We start from the raw sequence: 21,135 nt of genomic DNA, 5'->3' as shown, positions 1-21,135 counted from the left end.
AATGACTTCCTCACATGGAAATGAAAGCAACAGTTACATTTGGATGTACAGTTTCAAAATCAGCTAAAGTGAGAAGTAGGGCCACGACCACTTAACAAATGTCTCCTCCTCCTTTTTGTTCTTTGTATTCTTACTTTATTTTTGTGTTATTTATCTCTTTTACATTCCTCTGAAGAGCAAGGTGGTGAGTTAGCTCCCTGGGGAAGTCTCTAGACTAAAGATTAGATCAGGACTGTTTCCTGTCAGAAGTCATGATTGTGGGTCCAGAGCCCCAATCATGTAGAGCAGTGGTTCTCAACTCCTGGGTTGCAACTCTTTGGGGTCGCATATCAGACGTCCTGCCTATCAGCTATTTACATTATAATTCAGGACAGTAGCAAAATTATAGTTATAAAATAGCAATGAATTCATTTTTATAGTTGAGGGTCACTACAACATGAGGAACTGTATTAAACAGTCACGGCATCAGGAAGGTTGAGAACCACTGATGTAGTGTCTTCTCTCTGAAGAACCCACTCCCTTAGTTCTTGAATGTGTAGATCATGCTTCTGTGTCTGTACTCTTATTTAGGTCACCGACTCTTTTCCTTCTGGCTGTTGTCTTAGAAGTTCTTAGAGAGTAGGATGTGTCCCAGTTGCTATCTGAGTCATGTTAAACTGTCCCCAAGCACCTGGCAAGGTGCCTAGAACATGGTGGCTTTTTAGGAAGTTGTGGAATCTTACCTGTCATGTGGTCTTCTGGCATATTGCAAGGTGTCTGAGTTACTCATTGTTTCATAAAGCATGGAAAAAAAGTAACTGGTGACTCCTCAAATGTAATCAGAAAGCACTCCCACAGAAGACTTATTAACACTCTCTTGAGATGACTTGGAAAACAAAAGTGACAGTTTTCTGGGTAGTTTTCTATAGATTGTGGCATGACATGATTCTCCTGTCTATCAAAAGTGAAACTGGTTTTATTTCTACATCTTATGTTGGGAAATCTTTGAAGCTTGTTTGGCATGTGGAGAGAACAAGACATTTGTACTAAGATCTAAATACAAATGTAGTAAAACACTGAGTTTCTTTGTTTTTTTTTTTTAACTTATTTACATTCTGCCTTTTGCATATCTAATGTGGGATCAAAATTGCATGGCTGATGTAAAGAAAAGAGATCATGGTCATAGAGAACAGTAAGTGGTGCCAGTTGTCAGCATCTGTTACTACTGCTAACAACTAGAATTAGCCTGGAAATAGGGAATAATATAACATGATATTAAGCTTCAGGATTTCTCTGGGATAAAGAACTTTGGGTCAGAGGAGACCTGCTTCTCAGAAGGCCTCTTGCTCAATCCTCTGTGTCCATCCAGTGACTCAGGTCCTCTTCGCATTGCAAAGACACCATCACCCCCAGAAGAGCCTTCACCCCTGCCCAGCCCTACAGCCAGCCCCAACCATACACTAGCACCTGCGTCTCCTGCCCCAGTGCGACCCGGGTCACCTTCACAGGTAGGAAGTATATACCTGGGTAATGGTAGAATTCATGGGGTGGGTGATTTTTTTCTGGGATCACCCTGTAGTGACCAGGTATAAAATGTTTCTGTGGCAAGACTAAGGTATGAGACAGTAGACATTACTACCTCTATGGAATCAGTCTGTTTTTCTATTTGTTTTTTTTTTTTTTTTCTCCTATTTTGAGAGTTTGATTTCTTTGGACCATCCTGCCCATCCCCAGCTTCTAGAGCTATAATGAACTCATCCCTGCTTTCTCTGAGAATCCTGCCGTTTAGAGGCTGTGGGTCCATTCAATAATGGAACAATTGCTTGGCTTACCCCATTCTCTCAGTTCAGTTATTAGCCTTGAAAAACAAAAATCACATCTTCAAAGTTCCATTCATTGTGGACCTCATTTTCAGTGCTGGAGGCTACACTGGGATCAAGGGCTACCCAGGACTGCAGTAGTGTTTGGTGTCACCCATATTGTGTTACATGTGAGTGAGTGATCTCTCAATAAGAGTCTATAATAAGTTGAAAGAAATTGTAAGGACCAGGCAAAGGGAATTGAAGAGGGGAAAAAAATACTAATTTTGATTTCTTTATATTGAGTGAAAATAGTAGTTCTGTAGGAACATTTAACATCCATGGGTCCAGTATAAGTTTTCATAGATATGGCTGAAGCTGAAAGTTTAAGAAGATACATGAAGTAGATTCTAAAGTTCTCATTTCAAAATCCTGGAGTGCAAAATGGTGTGGAAGATATCTCTGGTTGGCCTCATTGATTCAATTGGAAAAAATAAACAAAACAAAACAAAAAAAAAATAGGCTGAATTTTTGTTTTGAAATCCCAGTTTTCTGTGGACAATAGAAATTATCTGTAGTTGAGTTTAAAGAATACCTGGCCTCCATGTGACATCATAGATCCTGCTGCCTTGGACAGTGCTTAAGTTGAGATGCATGCTCTTATCTCATGACCTGACTTCTTCCAAATAGACCATTACTTGTCAGTATTCATATAGCCCCTAAGTGGCTTGAATTCCTGACTTGAATCAAGCAGGCTTACACCTATGTACAGTCCAGTTTCATTCAGAAGTCTGTCTGGTCACATACCTGTGTTTTTGTGGGACTTCCTCAAAGATGTTACCTATAATGTCTCTGGCTACTATGTTTGTATTTGATGCTTCCTAGACAAGAAAAGGGCCTCCTGTCCCACCTTTGCCTAAAGTCACCCCAACAAAAGAACTGAAGCAGGAGAACATCATCAATTTCTTTGGGGACAACTTTGTTCCAGAAATCAATGTGACGACACCTTCCCAGGTGAGTGCTCAGGGCAGCAGGGATGTCCATGAAAGTACCATGGTGGGAGGGAATTTCAGGGCAGCTGTAGAGAAAGTAGCAGACATTTGAGCCATTAATAAGATTGTGTCACTTGGGCTTGCTTAATTTGTGTAAAAATAAAAAGATTATACGAACAATGTATTGAATTTGAATATTCTAACATTTATTGAGTAGAGTATTTTGAAAGCATAAAATGAAGAGTCACTGTCATCTTACCATTGTGACACAACCTGGCTTGTTTTCTTTCATTCTGTCTTCACTCCCTTGAGAGTTAATTGATTTCATATTTTAAAAATCAGGTTGTGTTGTTATGCAGTCCTAATGTTGCCATTTTAGTTCAATGGCCATTTTTACATCACAATATTGTCTTCACAAAAGCATTGACCCTTACTATCCTATCAGCTGGACTTACCAACCTCTGGCTCTTAGCTATGTGTTTATTTCCAGATTGCATCAGCCTACACATTTGCTACTAGCCAGAGACATTTTCTGGTTTTCTACATTAACAATTGCACTGAGCATATTTTAGGGTAGCTTGTCCTTGTTCAGTTGCTTTTACCTGTGTCCACCCATAGAATCCTCCCAATTCCATCACAAGTAGGGGCTTTAGTCCTCTAGAAGCCTGTGTACTTAGCTGAGGACTTCCCTGTCTAGGAGATGAGGCTTCTTAAATGGCAAGAAGATGGCACACAGAGTAGTTCAGAAGTAAAGATGAGGTTCAGAAGTGTTCTTGCTTTTTAAGTGTTTTTATTTGAAGTTTTCTGGCTTCCTTACAAGGACCCTTGTGGTAGGGAGAGGGATAATCAAGGTACTTTTGAAAATTACAGATGCCAGGAGAGTCCTGAAGTATTTCTGGAAGCAGTAACTCTTGCTAGTATTGTTGAATGATAGAGATGGAACAGGGTTGGTTAGGGGAGAAGGGGGGGAGGCAGTCCTTCAGGATGGAAGCTCAGCTGATTTTGAAATTAAAACTCACCAGAAACATAAGGCAGTCTGTTGGGTGGGGGGTGGGAGGCATTATTAACATGTTTCATTTTAATTTAAGAGGACAAAAGAAGAGGGATTCTGTTTTTTATTTTTGTTTTGTTTTATCTGAAAGGCACCCTGGCTCCAGAAGCTGGATCACAGAGTATGAAATCCAATGTTTTCATTCACCAAATGGCCCCTGATTTCACATCAAGATAAACAGAGATGTGAAATGGAATTTACATTTCAGTTTGTCATCTTGGGTTATGATGTGAAAAAAAATCTAGTTTTATTTTAAATAGAAACTGCCTTTTTTTGCAGTGTTTTTATCTATTTCCTCAGTTATTTATCCTTCTGTGGCTGAAAGCAGCAGTTTAACACATGCTACAATCTCTATTCTTGAGATCTCACTCAGAGAGATGCTGATTTGATCAGTTGGAAGTCTACATGGTCCATATCAGTGATGATGAGCTGATTGTCCAAATCAGTAATGCTGAGCTGATTGTCCAAATCCGTGATGCTGAGCTGACTTCTGCAGTGAATTAACAGATTCTGTCAAGGCTGTGTGATGACTGCCCATTTACAACTGCCCCACTTAAAACAGTTTTGCTTCAAGTGTCTCATGTAGGACTTTTGGACAATTACATGTTATGTGTTTATAATATTAGATGCATTGAAAGGACTGTGTATCAGGACTTATAAACTAATGGATTGTATAAACTGGGTAATCATGTTTTTGGCAGTGCATAGATAAATGGATAATAAAGGAAAAATAGCAAATTCTTGATGAAACATGAACTATTGAAAACTAGAAAGCTGAAAATTATCTGCAATGATTTCCCCCTACATTAACACAGAATGATCCTTTTCAGAAGTGAGTCATCCTACATTTAGAAAATAGTTTATGGCTGAAAATGGCTATTTTTATCATGTACTTAATGGGAAAGAAAAACACTTGTGTTCATCCTGGCCAGATGCTGCAAATGTAAGAAGTAAAATCTTTCCTGTCTGATGGAAAAATCGTCTCAGCAGCAACACTTACTTTCCCAGTCGTGCCCTTAGGACTGAGACGAGAACCCCAGCAAGCCTGCAGAGCCCTCTAATGGCCCAAACCTTAGCTTTAGCTCAGAACTTTCTGTGGGAAATGCCTTTTTCCTACATGTGAGGACACTATGGAAAGTTAGACCAAAATGCCTTTCCGATCTCCTAACTTTTTTGTTCACAAAATTAAACTGCTAAAGGGCAGATCAACCTTTTCTAAATTTTCCTCGCAAGAACTTAAACAGTAAAAAGCAATCCTGTGCAAGGCATGAATCCTTTATTATGCTTTAATATTGTATTCTTTGAGGATTTCATAATTTATAATTTGGTAATAATTCACTCCTCTAATTCCTTCACTCCTCCCTACTCACCCAACTCTGTGACAACTTGTTCTTCTTCCTCCTCCTCCTCTTCTGCCTCTTCTCCTCTTCCTCAGCCTCCTCTTCCTTCTCTTTCTTCTTCTACAGAAACAGTTTATGCTACCCTTATATTCTTGGGCCCATGGCCTTCCACTAAAATGTGGTCAATCTACCAAATATCACATCCTTAAAGAAAACTGACTTTCCCTGGCCTCAAAGCTGAAGCTGTCAATTACTGGTAGCTCCTCAACTAGGGGTGGGACTTTATGCATACATACCCTTTCTGTGTTGAAATTTTGTCTAGCTTGAGCTAGTACAGGTCTTGTACATGCTGTCACAATCACTGTGAGTTCATATTTAAAATTGCCCTGCTGTGTCCAGAAATGGGTTGTACAGCATTCTACAGTTAGTTTCTAATTCTCTGTATGTCAATCAGTTGTGGGTCTCAGAGTTAAGTGCCATCTACCACAAAAGGAAGTGTTTCTGACAAGGGCTATGGGATGCATCAATCTGTGAATATAAACATAGGTCATTAGGATTTGGTTTAATCTACATCCATTTAAGAATAATAGCATGTTTTCCCATAGTCTTTCTGATGTGTCCTCAGGCTTTTGGCCCAATAATGGCACCAGCAATAGGTTTTTAATTTGCGGAGTAGGCCTTAAATCCAATCAGGAAGTGATTGGTTACTCCCACAGTATTCATGCCACTGTTGTACCAGTGGGCATTTTTATTTATTTATATTTTTATTACTATTATTTTTTCTTATTTTACATATCAATATCAGTTCCCTCTTCCTCCCTTCCTCCTTCCCATGGCCCCCCAACACCCCTCCCACCCACCCCCACTCCATAGGGAGGGTGATGCTTTCCAGGAGGGATCAACAAAATCTGTCAAGTCATTTGGAGTAGGGACAAGGCCCTTCCTCCTGCCTCTAGGCTAAGGGAGTATCCATCCATGGGGAATGTGCTCCCAAAGTCTTTTGTGCACCAGGGATACATCCTGCTTCCACAGTTAGAGGTCCCTTAGACTGCCCAGGCCTTCTAACTGAGACTCATGTTTAGGGGCTCTGAGTCAGTCCAATGCTGATTGCCTAGCTATCAGTCTGGGGGTCCATTAGCTCCTCCTTGTTCAGGTCAGCTGTCTATGGGTTTCTGTAGCCTGGTTTCGCCCCATTTTCTTATCACTCCTCCCTCTCAGCAACTGGGTATCAGGAGTTTGGCTCAGTGTTTAGCAATGGGTGTCTGCTTCTGTTTCCATCAGCTACTATATGAGAGCTCTATGATGGCAGATATGGTAGTCTCATTATCAGGGAAGGGCATTTGAAGTAGCCTTTCTGCTACTGTTCAAATTCTTAGTTGGGGTCATTCCTGTAGGTCTCTGGACATTTCTCTAGAGTCAGTTTTCTCTTCAAACCTATAATGGCTCCCTCTATTGTGGTCTCTCTCTCTCTCTTTCTCTCTCTTTTTTTCTCTCATCTATTCCTTCCCTGACTCAATTGTCCTAGTCCCACTTGCTTTCCTCTCCTCCCTTTCTCTTTCTCCTAGCCCCCTCCCGACTCACTGTTCCACCCACTCCCAATATGCTCAGGAGATCTTGTTCCTTTCCCCTCCTGTGAGGGGAACCTCTTAGGTTCCTCCTTGTATCCTAGTTCCTCTGGTGGTGTGAATTGCAGGCTGGTGATTCTTTGTTCTATGTCTAAAATCCATATATGAGTGAGTACATACCATGTACTGGGTTACCCCTCACTCAGGATGGTTTCTTCAAGTTCCATCCATTTGCCTGTGAATTTCAAGGTTCTTGACAGGCAGGTTTTTATTATAAATTTCAGGATTCACAGATAAGACACAATAAGACAAAAAATAATAAGACAAAAAAATAACAAAATGAAACAAAAAGCCGCTGTTCAACCTACACACATGTATAAAACATGGAGTCTGTTTTGTATCACCCAACTACTCTTGAGCATAAACCCTGTAATAGAGAGTTGTTGATATACACAGTGACAATCCATTAGAAAAGCTCATTTTTCCTTTCCCGGTAGGCATCAAATGTAAATTGTTTCTTTGTTAGAGGAGATTTCTATTCTCCTTCCTCTTCTCAGTGCTGGGACTTTATGTGTTGTAAACCATCCTGGGCATGCAGTTGCAGCTTCTGTGAGTTCACGTATGTATAAGTCCTGTTGTTTCTAGAAAGATGATTTCTTGGGGTCATCTCTGACCCCATCGTTTACAATCTTTCTCCCTCCTCTTCCTTATAAATCGTTGCCTGAGAATTGAGTTGGGGTTGAGGAAAAAATCTTATCGAGGGACGAGTGCTCCAAAGTCTCTCATTCTTTGCTCATTTCCCAGTTGTGGGCCTGTGTTAATGACCATCTACTGTAGGAAAAAAAGTTTCTTAGATGAATGTTGAGTGAGACACTGATCTGGGGTATATCAGTATGTCATTAGTAGTCATTTTACTGTTGTGTAAATAATTTACTGTTGTGCAGAATAATAGTAGTAGGTTTCCCCCAATAAGGTCCATGAACTAATTTCAGATCCTTCGCCTCCTTAGCAGTGTCAGGACAGATTCCATCTCATGGAGTGGGCCTTAAGTCCAATTTTTAACAGGTGATTGGTTTCTTCCATAACATATGTGCCATGAGACTATTGCACCAGCATTTGTGGCTATTATGATTAGAATACCAATGTGCATTCTTGAGAAACACTAACCTCATCACATGCTATAAAAAGAGGGACTCAGATGGGAGTCGTATGAGACTGGGAAGATCTCCATCCAGTTCCTCTTTGTTATAGCTCATGCTGCCATGTGCAAGGTTCTTAGAAGTATTACAGCAAAAGCCCCACTTTGTCTTCTTTAAGCTACCTTCTCTAAAGGTCTCCACTTCTTGAGAAGTGGGTTTGGTAAAATACTTTAAGAAATGAATATTTAAATGATATATCCATGGGAAACAAATCTATGCATATAATTAAGATCCTAACTGTTCACCAAAACAATAAAGCAATCACATAGAAACACATAATATCTAGGTATATATGTATAGGATTCTAGTCCTCTCTTTCTCTCATTTATGTTCATAAAATGATTTAAACTGCTCTCCAGCTTACTTTGGGAACTTGATTTTAAATCCATCCTCATCTGCCACCAGATTCTTCTTTAGAGGTCTTGGCCCAGAGACAGTTGGTTTTTTTTTTTTTTTCTTTCCATATACATTGTTTCACTACTTGAAATGTACATGTCAGTAACATTTTATTGTCAAGTTTCAAGGGATTACATAACTCTGTCAATCTACTAGTCGTAACAGAAGCTCATTCTAAGCAAAGGAGCATCCATCTTCCTTGCCTTCTTTATCACTGCTGGCTTTTACACTAATTGATAGCATAGATGCAGGCACTGCACAAAAGCCAGGGCATACTGAGCTCAGAATGACTTTGTTCAGCTGGCTTCTGAGAAAACAAAAACAAAATAACTAAGGAATCAGTTCCCTAGAAGGTTGAGTTCATCCTGTGTTGACTTACTAGGACACTGCAGGGTTGCTAAGTGTGTGCAGGAATGTAAAGGAAATGTGACAATAAGAGGATGATGGCGTGTCAGTTAATATGTAAGAAGATCTGAATGTTATTATTTTTTTAAATCTATAATAAATGTCATGGGGAAAGCACTTGCCAAAATCATTTTTAATGAGTAAAATTTGTTTCATTCTAAGATTGTGAATATAAACTATGTAAATCCTGCCAGTATACTGTAGTTAATGCCAATGTTCAGGTTAACTGTAATACATCTGCAACCTTTTAATACATTTCCAGTCTTGAAGTTAGATTTCCCCAGCCACTGCTTCCTCGTACATATTAATGAAATGCTTCAACTTTGCTCATTTTTTAGAAATTATCAATTGTTTTGTTAAGTGAAAGGTATTGATATTTCATGAAAAATAACTCTTAATTGGACTTGTTCCTAAAAGCTTTGTCTTCTCTGCCTTCAACTTCCCTTTTGAGCTCCTCTATTTTATTAGGAAGCTCTAGGGGGAAGCAAAGGCTTGGGATACAGTAAACATTCTTAACATGTATTGAAAGAATGGAAGAGGGAAGAAATCTCTAGAAGTAATACCAATGCACTCATCAGTCTGGCTCACTAAAATAATGGATTATGATTTAATACTGTCTATATGTATGTGTGTGCACTTGTGACATTATGGGATTTTGTTTGGATGTAGGTGTTTTATATCTAAATATACTGTAGCTGTAGCTATAAATTGCAATATCCATTATCTCATTTGATTTCTGAAGTATTATATATGCTAAAATGGCATATAATTAACATTGAAAGTTTGTAAAATAAAGCAAAGCACAAGATAAAAATTAGGAAGTATAATTCAATTTTCCAGAAGTACTATTTTTAGTTATCCTGTTATTATATCATATTTTCTATCTTCAAGTAGGGCAATAAAATCTGGTTTTGAAATTTTTATAGTTTTTTTTTATAATCTGTTGACTATTTTACTGCAAATATAGCAAGATAATCTCATGTCAGTTTGAGCTGACCTCATCCTGGTAAACAGCAGGATGACTGCAAATATGCAGGTATGTCATAGCAGATGTAACTCTTCCTATTGGTGGTTGTTTTCATTAGTGAGTATACTATGTGTTAACATATATTATGGTGCACATATATAATATGTACAGGCTCCTAAGTATTGGCCTATATACACAGGTAAGAAATCACCAGTAGAGTAGATATAGTGAGTATACTTGTACGATTGTTAGCACAGTACTGCTAAAGAAGGTGATACTCTCAAGCTTCAGTTAGACATACAATTTTGGTGTTTGGAGTGATACTGTTGAACCTTAGTATAGTTACTAGTTGGTATGGAGTGTACAGGTTAATGACATTTATAAATTCTGATTCTTTTAACCCATAAATTTATTGTGTTTATCTTTTAAAGATTTTTCTGATTTCACTATGCCTTTATAGTTTACAATATATAAATATTAACATTCTTTGCTTGGTGTAATCCTAAGTATTTTATACAGTAGTACTATCTAAATCATAGTTGAAAATTTTACTTTGTGGTTATTAAAATTATATGTAAATGCAATTTTATATATTAATGCTATGTCCTGAAGCCTTGAAAAGTCAATTAGTTCCTACAGTATTTTATGAATTCCATTGCCTTTTCTGTATGCATCGTAACTTTCTGTAATTTAATTCTTTCTTCCTTCTAACTTAGATATCATGCCTTTCTTTATCTTACTTTATTTCATTGGCTTCTATCATAATGTTTAATAGAAATGACAAAGCAGCCATACTTCTATTAGTCCTAGGTCAAAAGCTTGTAATAATTTGCTATTATACCTGTTGCTCAATGCAGTTTTTACAGAGGAGTATTTTTATGTTTTATAAGGTACTCTACTTCTTAGTATAATAATTCAAGTACTTGAAATACAAATATGAGCATCAATCAGGTTATGATGTTTTCTTTGTTAAGTTCTATCAAAATCTTGTATGATGTGAGTGCCTTTAGAAATGACCCTTTGGATTAATAGAATAAAACCAATACAATTTGAACCAGAAGAATCAAGACACACATGCAGGCATTCAAATGTCTATTATGAATATATAATTACAGTGATTTTATGTAGCCACAGATACTATGTCATTAATAATAATAATAATAATAATAACAACATATTATTGTTCACATATTCTGTACATATTATATACCACACATCTATTGTCTTTGCTACTGTCATAATACATCTATTTTATTCATAATAAGAATGAAGTTCAAAGAAGGTGACTTAATTAATTCTTGATTTCTCTATTTTTATCAAAGTTTCTTTAAAGTGGCTCATTGGGCTAAAGAGGAAGTAAAGTCTGTGTTCTGTGATCTAATCTTGTATGACCAACTTAGGAATTCCTCAGGGAATCTTTGTGATCCCTGCTTGAAATACATAAGTGATACAGAGTCCCATCAACTGCCTGGAAAGACACTGGGGTCAAGGGGACTTGACTAGAACCCTGCCTCTGCTTTGCAGTGAACCTGGAGAATCTAGAACACTGGATGACCTTGTCCAATCAATTCTTTACCTCCAAAAGAGCATATGACGGCATTCTCTTTCAGCTTTTTAATAGTGATTACATCAAATGATTCAGGTAAAATGCAGTTTGGAGAACAGTCACTGTTTTAAATGATATAATAGTACCATTGTCACAGACTGCATTGAAGTGCATTAACATGGTGTACTATTGTCACATGCCGACCTCTTAGACTAATCACCTGCTCAGCACACTTCTTGAGAACTTCATACATTAATCATATCCAACCCCATAATCCCTCCCATATCCCCCCATTCGGCACTCAAATTGATGTTTTCTACTTCTTTTGTGTTATATGTAACTAGTGTTGCCTATATGTACATAGATACAGTCTTAAGTGTATGGCAGAGCGAACCTACCACAGACCTCCTGCCTGAAGAAAACTGTCCACTCCTCAGCAGCTATTGAATCCCTGTAGCTCTTTATCTAGGATGAAACCCTGCGAACCATTTTCTCATCTTCAGTGGAATGTTGGCTGATATGGTCTTGTGTAATATTCATAGTTGTTGAGAGTTCATGAGTACAACATACCAGTCCTGTACAGAGAACACTAATTTGTAGTAGTCTTTCCAGTTCTCTAGCCCTTGAGCTCTTTCTGTCCTCCCTTGCACAATGTTCTCTGGTCTTTTGCTGGAGGTGTTGTGTTATAGATGCCACATTTGAGTTTAGGCACTTGTCAGTTACTTATTCTCTGCATTTCAGTGAATTGGGGTTCTCTGTTAAAATAAGATCCTCTGATAAGAGCTACACTAATATATGGGTATAAGGATTAGTAGTTAGAAGATAATTTAATACTGTATCATTTATCAAATTGATAGTAGTAGGTCCTCCTTTAGAGTTTATGACCTCTCTAGCTCTGACATCTAAGCTAGTTTCCTACATGTACTTAGGCACAGATTCCCTACTATTCAGTGGGGTTTGGTACAACCAAATAGCTGTTGGCTGCCCCAAGATATCAGTGCTGCTATTACAACATTAAGCATCTCTTGTCAGACCATTATTGTCATGTGTGTAGTTCATGGGATTTACAATTTATGACTATTGATAACCTTTCTTTCCTGGAAGCCTCTGATCTATAATGCATAAAGTATTATTGGAATTGCAAATTTGTTCAGGAAAACATTGTAATTATGAGAAAAAGGAGGGAGTAATGAGAATAGAGAAGGCGAAGGATGATGAATAGGAGGAGGACAAAGAGGAGGGTAACTACAAAGAAGAGAAGAGGGAAAGGGAGAGGAGGAAGAGATCAAAGAGTTGAGTAGGAGCAAAGAGATCAAAGAGCTGCTGATTTAGCATATTTCCACAGAGTTCTTGGTTTAATAGACAGTTACAGACATTTCCCTGCAGAACTTATCCATCACAATGATTCAGAGCTGCTTTCCACATGCTGTCCAACTCTTCCATTATCTTGGTTTCTAGATTTGATTAGTAAATTTGTGTTCAATGGAAGCAAAGAGCTTGCTTTGTGTTACCTCTTTTTTCTAATAGTCTGTTTGCTATGTTAGAAACATGATACTTTTGTAGGCAAACCCTTTCCAAATTTCATTGGGGTCATTGTTAGAATTATAAAATATATATTAGTTATTCCTTTTAACACATTTATATAGTATATTTGATGATAGTCATATCCAACATTTCCTCTTCAACTCCTCCTAGACACCCTGCCACTTACTCATTCTAACTTCGTGCCCCCTCTTTCCAAAGGACATAGTAATCTGTTTTAATACTTATTAACAAAAGAAGTGATTTTGAGAAGAAAAATGTTTATGAAATTTAAAAAGCATATTAGGAATAATTATGCTGAAAAAAAAAATAGAAAGCTAATGACTAATATTGAAGCATATAGATGAGATATATTGGGGTATATATACATATATAATAGAAAGAAGCAACAGGGATATATAAATATACATATATATATACATATACATACATATATATATATAATACATTATATGACATGAAAGAAGCAAAATTTTTTAGGAAAAGAAAGATACTAGAAGAAGATGGGAGAAAAAGTAAGGAATATGAGGTGAATATGGTCAAAGTATGCTTGATTCAAAATATATTTATGAAAGCCTTCACAACCTACAATGAACAGACATAGCTAAAAACCATAACAAAAGGGCTAAAAAATGTTTTAAGTTGGATTTAACTAAAAATGCTTATTTTAAAATAATATGTAAGAACATGATAAAAATCTATCCCTCAATATTTAAAAAAAAACTTAGTAAATACAGTATTAACCTAAATGATAAGAATGTGTTGTTCATTTAGAAGGGGGCACAGAGACAAATACACTAGTAGCTTTCCTAAACAGCGAGTACAGGATGTTAAAGTATTACCCTTACACCTTCCACCTGTTCTTGCAATTCTGTATTCTGAAGTTTGTTTCTGTGACCAGTAATGAAAACAATTCACATTCTTCAAAAGCTTTCTGCAAACACTTCAACCTTATGTTGTACATGACCCACTGACATGACCTTTCAATTTCTCTACAACCAAATGTTCAAAAATGAAGCATATCAAATATCAAAAACATGTTATTTGACTGTGTAAAGCTGCCCCCAATTCCTGTCACTGTGTATATTTTATGGAGATGTTGTCTCAGTTTTGCCCTTTATTTTGTACTTGAACCCAGGTTTATCCAACTTCAGGTCCATGCTATTTGTGCTGTTTTCTTGTGTTCATTAACTGGTGAACAGAATTTTTTTTTTTTTGGTTTTTCAAGGCAAGGTTTCTCTGTGTAGCTTTGGAGCCTGTCCAGGAATTCTCTCTGTAGACAGGCTAGGCTTGAACTCACATAGATCTACCTACCTCTCCCTCCTGAGTGCTAGGACTAAAGATGTGCACCACCAATGGTTGGCTGTGAACAGGTGTTTATGCTTAGTATAGTCTTAGAGTATTATTATAGGACTTTCATTCTGTGTCTTAGTAGCTTACTTGATTTTCAACAAAAACAAAATCAAAAAACAAAAAACATTACAGGGTGGATGTAAGCAGGGTTTTCCTGTCCTAACCCTAGTCCCAAATAAACACACAGAGGCTTATATTACTTATAAATAAATGCTCAGCAGATAGCTCAGGCTAGTTACTAGCTAACTCTTACATTTAAATTAACCCATTTCTATTAATCTATGTATTGCCACATGGCTGGTTGCTTTATCTGTCCTATAGCATGACTTGCTTCCTAGGTGGCTGGCTGGTGTCTCTCCTAACGTAACCATCCTTCTTCCCATCATTCTCAGTTTGGCTTTCCTACCTAACCTCCTGCCCAACTACTAGCCTGTCAGTTTTTTATTAGCCAATGCGAGTAATAAATATTCACAGTGTACAGAGGGATTATTCCACAGCAGCTGAGGAATCATTTTGTGGAAATACTGACTGGTATAACACTCACTGTCTTGTTTCCCTTTTACCATTCTACACACACACACACACAAACACACACACACACACACACACACACACACACACACAGTGGGATGGATCATATGATAACTAAATCTAGGAAGGGAGTAATAATTCCGGATGCAATTGAAGTCAAGAGTGCATTTCAGCTCAAGTTTGAGAGACAATCTATCATGATAGGAAGAGGATGCTAGCAGGAACATAAGATGGCTGGCCACACTGAGTCCACACTTAGGAAAGAGAGGGAGGATAGAAAGGGGACAGGCTGTAAAACCTCAGAACCTTCTTCTAACATTTCCACATAAAGTTACTATAATCTTCCCCCAAAAGTGCCAGCAGATGAGGACCAAATGTCCACACACTTGAGCATCTGGGGCACATTTCATATTCAGTCCATGCATGGGAACCATAAGGAGGATGAAGGAGGTGAGATGGCAGCATTTATTGGTTGCTGCCTATGTCTTAGCATCATAAGAGGTGAACCACTGAAATGGGTTATAATAATAAGTTCTGGTCTCAGTACATAGTTTTATTTTTATAGTCATCTGTAGTGTTTTTTTTTTACTCTGTAATTTTCTGTTTTGCATTGTTTGAAATATCAAAAAAATGATATTTCTTTTACCTGTGTGGCTTTCTGATACCTCCTCTTGATGGGAAATCTAGCCTGGGGCATGCTCCAGGAAGATGGGTTATGCATGGCTTTATCAGTGCATCGCATGAAGCACTGATATGGCTAAGGGCATCTCAGTGAGGCATCCCACCTGACCCATTCCATGATCTCCTATCCATCTGTCTCAACAGAATGAAGTCCTGGAGGCAAAGAAGGAGGAGACTTTGCTGGATCTGGACTTTGACCCTTTCAAGCCTGATGTGGTTCCTGCAGGTTCTGCTACAGCAACCCACTCACCCATGTCTCAGGTATAAAGAGAATGAGGGATGTTAGGATGAAAAACCTTAATAACTATGCCGAGTTACCCACCGATCTCTGTGCCATTCGATTGATGGTTATCTATTTTTCTTATTGGTTAAAAATATTTACCATGTGTAAGGTATAGAAGTGAGACTTCATTAGTACCAAATATATTTATTACACTATACCATTGGTCTTCTCTTGCTACAGAGCTGTTTGCCTCAGAGTCACATTTCACAGGGTAGTTATCAGTGCCTCGCTTCTCTCAGATGAGTGTAGGATCTGACAACACATCTCATGCCTTCCTAAACAACGATCTTCTAGTTTCCTATGTTCACTACTTCCTTTCTCATACTTTATAATGTACATGATTGCCAGTTAATTTGTGTGTCCTTTAACCCAGTATATTGGAGCATATTTAAGGATCTGTTTGCCTTCAACCTGCCATAATATATATTTTTGAGATAGGAGGGAGAGGCAAGCACAGTAGTTAAAGACTGAAGTCTGAATTTTTTCAATAATATAACCGTTAGTGTTGGAAAACATTTTGCTTTAATGATGTGTGAATATTGAAGTACCATGCTCATTGTAAATCACACTCAGTACTGAGCAAGCTCCTATAAAAGCAAAAGGCAGATCGATTAGGTCCCTGCTGCTCTCATGGTATCTACATGCAGATAAACTCAAATTCAGTAAAGTTATGTAAATTTAAATTTTGGTTCAGTTAGACTAGCACATTTAAAGTTCTTAATAGGCATATGATGAGTGTCTACCAAAACAGGTAACAGAAATGAAGTGTTTCTGTTATCAAAAACAGGGCTGGGGAAGAATGCTGTTCTAAATGCTCACAAGTGTTTGTACATCACGACTCTCCCTGGCCTCTTTGTTTTTATCACTAACTATATGGACTTATATTGTTTTTTCTTTGTTTGATTTTAGACATTGCCCTGGGACTTATGGACGGTAAGGCATCTAAAAACTAATTTCACATATTTTGATATATAAAAATTTAGAAAGCTCAATATACTTTTTCACTTGTGAGAAAAAGAAACTCAAACACTTAATGATAATGTATTTCCCAAGAAAAATACTTGAAAGTTGTGAGTATTCCCCAAAGCTAGAAAACCTACTAGAGAAACTTGTGTCAGTGGTCCGCATAGTTGAATTTGTGGTATTCAAGGCAATAGCATTGTATTCTTTGTGTCTTCCTGTGGGGAATGATTAGCAAAAGAGCTGTTGTAGTGGAAGGCATGCACACATGTGATCAAAACACAGAGTGTGGGAGAGAAAATGGGAGGTTATGGGAAATATTTGTCATCAATTAAGTTTGGTTGAAACATTTGGAAAATTTGAGCTGCATAGTGTGGATTTGAGTTCAGGCCCTAATACTTACAATCTTGTTAATTTGATCAATTTCTAAAATTTTCTAAGCCTCAGCTTTTTTCATCTATAAAATAAAGGTAATAATACCTACTTCAAAGTGTTGTGAGAGGATTTAGTAAGACATGTATATGATATTTATCCCAGTATGTGATAGCTATCAAGAAAAGGAAGCTATAATAATCGTGTTATTTTATAAAGCTAATCTGATGTGCAAGGTTGAGTATTTTCAGAATTTAGACTTGTTGGGGAGAGATGACCAGAGATGGTGGTGTTCATCAGCATTGCAAAATTGGGAGACTGGAGACATCCATGCAAATCCTGACAATTCCTTAGGGCAGGGTCTTCATCTTTAAAACTCTGGTTGTAAATTCCACTTGAGTTTAGTAAATTGCAACAGACACAGTCAATAGATGTAACTGTTGTTTGTGGACACACTCTTCAGAAGTGACATTTCTACTTGTTCCCTAAAAGTAAAAGAATACTCATCCTCTTCCCAGAGTTTCTGTTCTACTTTTTAGGATCCTTGAAAGAGACGAAGATCACATATAATAGTGTTGGTTGAAGCCACACATGACCTAAGTCAGTACATTTACACAGAATTTAGTTTTACTTGTGTATTTACAAATCAGGGAGGGCACTAGAATTATAACTTAAACTTTGTGTTACTTTTATTGTTGACTATGGGAATAATAATAATCTTGATTATCCCAAAATTCATTACGTGAATTAGAACTATAACACATTTTCTTCCCTCTCTAAAAAGAGTGTGGTGAGGGCAAAGGTACCTTCTAGAAGAATCTTTCCACTGCTTCAGATGATAGATTTACTAGGAATAGTAGTCATAATAAAAATATAGTGGTTTTCTGAACATGCTGCCCATAATTCTTAGTCCTGTCTATTCTACAGGATATTTTTATTGTGAGCAGAAAATGGTTTCTAGATTAAGGGAAGACTTTTAAGAAAATCCTCAAGTTAATATAAATTCACTTTCCACCCAGGACATGGATAGAGACTAGTAAAAAATGAGTTTGCCATTTTGTCCCAGTGTTCTTACAGAGCATAGGACATGGAGTAATTTCTTGACCTCTACTCTTGAGAACATCTTGGTGTTCTGAGACTTGCATACTCATTTGGATAAGCATTTTCATTTCACAGTTTTCTAAGGTGGAAATTGTGAACTAGCCACAAAGGTCCTCACTGATACTAGAAAAATGGCACGGGCTCTTTTTGTTTCATTTCTGCCTCTTCCACAATTGTCTTGAAAAAATTTTAGAACAAAATCATCCCTATAACAAAAAATTGGTAAATTTTAATTCCTGGGCAGTAAAAACACTACAGCATTCATAAGAGTGTTGTCCCTGAACAGTACAAGACTTCAGCCACTGAAATGTTTCTCATTCTTTACTTTTTCTCCCCCTCTCCCCTTTTCTCCCTTACAGACAAATACTGATTTGGTACAACCGGTAGGTTGATTTTTATAAGATTCTGGATTTTAAAAATACCTAATATCATTATACATATGGCATTTGTTTTTGGTAGAATGACTTTTCTCAATGGCAGTGCCAGTCATAGACTTGATTTTAAGCCAGTTAACTCAAGTACTTCTGTTTTGTTTAACTGTTGCTACACTACTGAAGAGATGAATGTTTTTCATCAAATATTTCATGGCCTGTTTCATCTTTTTTCCCCTTTGCTTTTCTACATACTTTAAAGACTGACTCTTCAAAAAGTCTTTCTATGTGTAACCTCATCATAGAGGAAACTCATGACAGTGGGTTGGCTGAAGAGCTTCAAAGATCTGAAACTATAGGTGCATTTACTTGGGGCCCTCATGCTAGGGCAGACAATGTCAGCCAGGGGATGACCCCAAGTGGGTCTCCAGAAGACATTATCTGTCTCTCTGAAGCAGAGCAAGACATGAGATTATCTACTGGAATGTTTTCTTCTGTTGACTATTCTACTATGGCTGAACAGGGTGAGGATGCCCTGGGGCCAGCCCCTCCAGCTAGAAATGAGCAGCTGTTCTCAGAGCATGTGGCCGGGGCTGGAGTTGCTATTACTTCATGCATGGAGATGGACCAGCTATATGCAGTACTTGACTCAGAGAAGCCAGCCATGGGAAATGTTGACCTGCTCAAAAAAGGTCATGAAGAAGCTAAAATAGCAGATGGAGAAATAAAACAGAAACAGAAGGTAGAAGAGCCTATCTGGGAATGTGTGAACACAAATCAAAAGGTAGACACTGGAGCTGTTGATATGAAGGCACTAGAAGATACTGGGGTATTTGAGGAGAAAGTGTGTGACAATCTAGGAAACAGAACACTACATCATCTCAAAAACCCAGCAGAACAAGGCCAGGAGACCTTCAAAAGGAGTGAAGTGGGAAATAGAAAAGATCTAAGGGTGAGATGTGAAGAAAGACTAAAAACCTATGAAAATTATTTTGAGGAAGCTGATCTATTAGAAAAGGCATGGAAAGGATATATGTGACAGATAAATTTGGTGACAGAATTCAAGAGTTCTCTGAAGAGATCCAAGGTATAATCAATCATCATAGAAATGTAGATGACTCTGAAGCTACATCTGTCAGTCACACAGGGATCTGTAATCTGCCTCTGCAGATGGACCCTGTGTCCATTATTAAAGATTTGAGCATTAAGGAATGGGATTTAACTAGAATAGAGACAGGGAAACATTCAACAGGCTCTCACAACCATTCTACAAAGCTGCATCCAGCACAGGGAGGGGCAGGTGTAGAAGAAATTCAGTGTGGCATTGCAGTCAGTGCTCATGAGGCTGATGGATTTAAGAGTCAGGATATTGTTTTGTCAATTGATTATGCAGTGGCAGGTGAATCTTACACTGACCCTAACTGTTCTCTGGGATTTCTTGCAAGCAGAAAAGGGCAGTGTTCATATAAGGGAAAAGATTCATCAGCAGAGGGCTCTGTAAGTATAGTGCCTGGAAACTGTAGTCATGCTATTAAATTGCCAAGAACCACAAAGACAGATTCTTGGGGAACAGATCCAGGTCAAATCTGGCAGCCACACTTGAATTCAGGAGTAAAGAATGTGGATAGCATGGGAGTCTCTGGTACTCCAGATGGCCATGCAAGTAGACTTGCCAGTTGGCAGGAATCTAATAGCCACTGGTCTATCAGAGATTTAGAGGGTTTATATAAATGCTGGGGACATTTAGTAGAAAGCAAGAAAGGACTGGAAGTGGACATACTAACAGATGTATGTGAGAAACATGCCAGGGCTAGTAGCTTGGATCAACACCAGGAAACCACTGGGCCATTGGTTCAGGGAACCTCCTGGAACACTACCATGGAGAGTCATGATAGTCCCCAAGACAATGACATCAACAACTCAGATTTATCTGAAGATGAAATTGCTAACCAGAGATATGGATTGTTGTACCAAGAAATAGAGGCTGATAAAGAGGAGGTACTTGCTCTAGAATGTAGCATAGACTAGACGGACTTCCTTAGGTTCTGTTTTTCCTTATGTCTCTCACCAAATTCATTCTCCATCACTGACCTCCTTGACAGATTTACCTCTTAAAACCTATGTAAACCAAACACAAACAGGTTGACAAAAAAAAAAATCAAAAACAAGAAACTACATAATGATTATGCTGGGAAGTAATGGAGTCATTCTTACTATTCCTCTTTTTTATCATCTCCTCCACCTCCTCCCCACCCCCAATTTGGACACTAGAATGTGCTCAACCATGAGCAGTACAGACTTACTGTTGCTAATGTACCTCCACTCTGATAAAAACACATGAAATGTTTCTACCTAGGCTCATTAAAACTATAAAGTCTTAGTTGCTGTTCATTAAAGTCATGCATATGAATGACTTAAAAAGAGCCATTAACTTCCATGGTTCTTGCCTAGAATCATTTTCTCATTATTGAGAAAGTCAGTGTTGGTGAACACTGAACCGTGTACCAGAGACAATTGTAAAGCTATCTTTCACTTTTTTGTCAGCCTATTTATAATAATACAGCATAGCTTTTTGTAGTTCCTAAGCACTTTCAAGCAAAGCAAGCTGTTGTATTATTTTTGAATTTGTGTGTAGTAGTTACTCTCCCCTTGTCTAATGGATACTCATTTTATGAAAGTGTTGGGAAAAAAATCATACCTGT

At 37.8% G+C, this 21,135-nt stretch overlaps 1 protein-coding gene across 1 annotated transcript in view; it reads left to right on the top strand.

Annotated features, from left to right (window-relative positions):
• The window catches only part of LOC127233963 (amphiphysin), a 104,189-nt gene that overhangs the window by 57,861 nt on the left and 25,193 nt on the right, over nucleotides 1-21,135 (top strand). The window contains exons 10-14 of the mRNA XM_051200643.1: nucleotides 1,349-1,487; nucleotides 2,664-2,792; nucleotides 15,491-15,607; nucleotides 16,539-16,562; nucleotides 18,422-18,445. Coding sequence (XP_051056600.1) covers nucleotides 1,349-1,487; nucleotides 2,664-2,792; nucleotides 15,491-15,607; nucleotides 16,539-16,562; nucleotides 18,422-18,445 — 433 coding nt within the window. The remainder of the gene's footprint in view (nucleotides 1-1,348; nucleotides 1,488-2,663; nucleotides 2,793-15,490; nucleotides 15,608-16,538; nucleotides 16,563-18,421; nucleotides 18,446-21,135) is intronic.

Source organism: Phodopus roborovskii, unplaced genomic scaffold, assembly GCF_943737965.1.
Source record: "Phodopus roborovskii unplaced genomic scaffold, PHOROB, whole genome shotgun sequence".
In the NCBI taxonomy this organism is placed as follows: domain Eukaryota; kingdom Metazoa; phylum Chordata; class Mammalia; order Rodentia; family Cricetidae; genus Phodopus; species Phodopus roborovskii.
The sequence above is the reverse complement of the archived record's forward strand: the minus strand, read 5'-3'. Positions and strand labels throughout refer to the sequence as shown.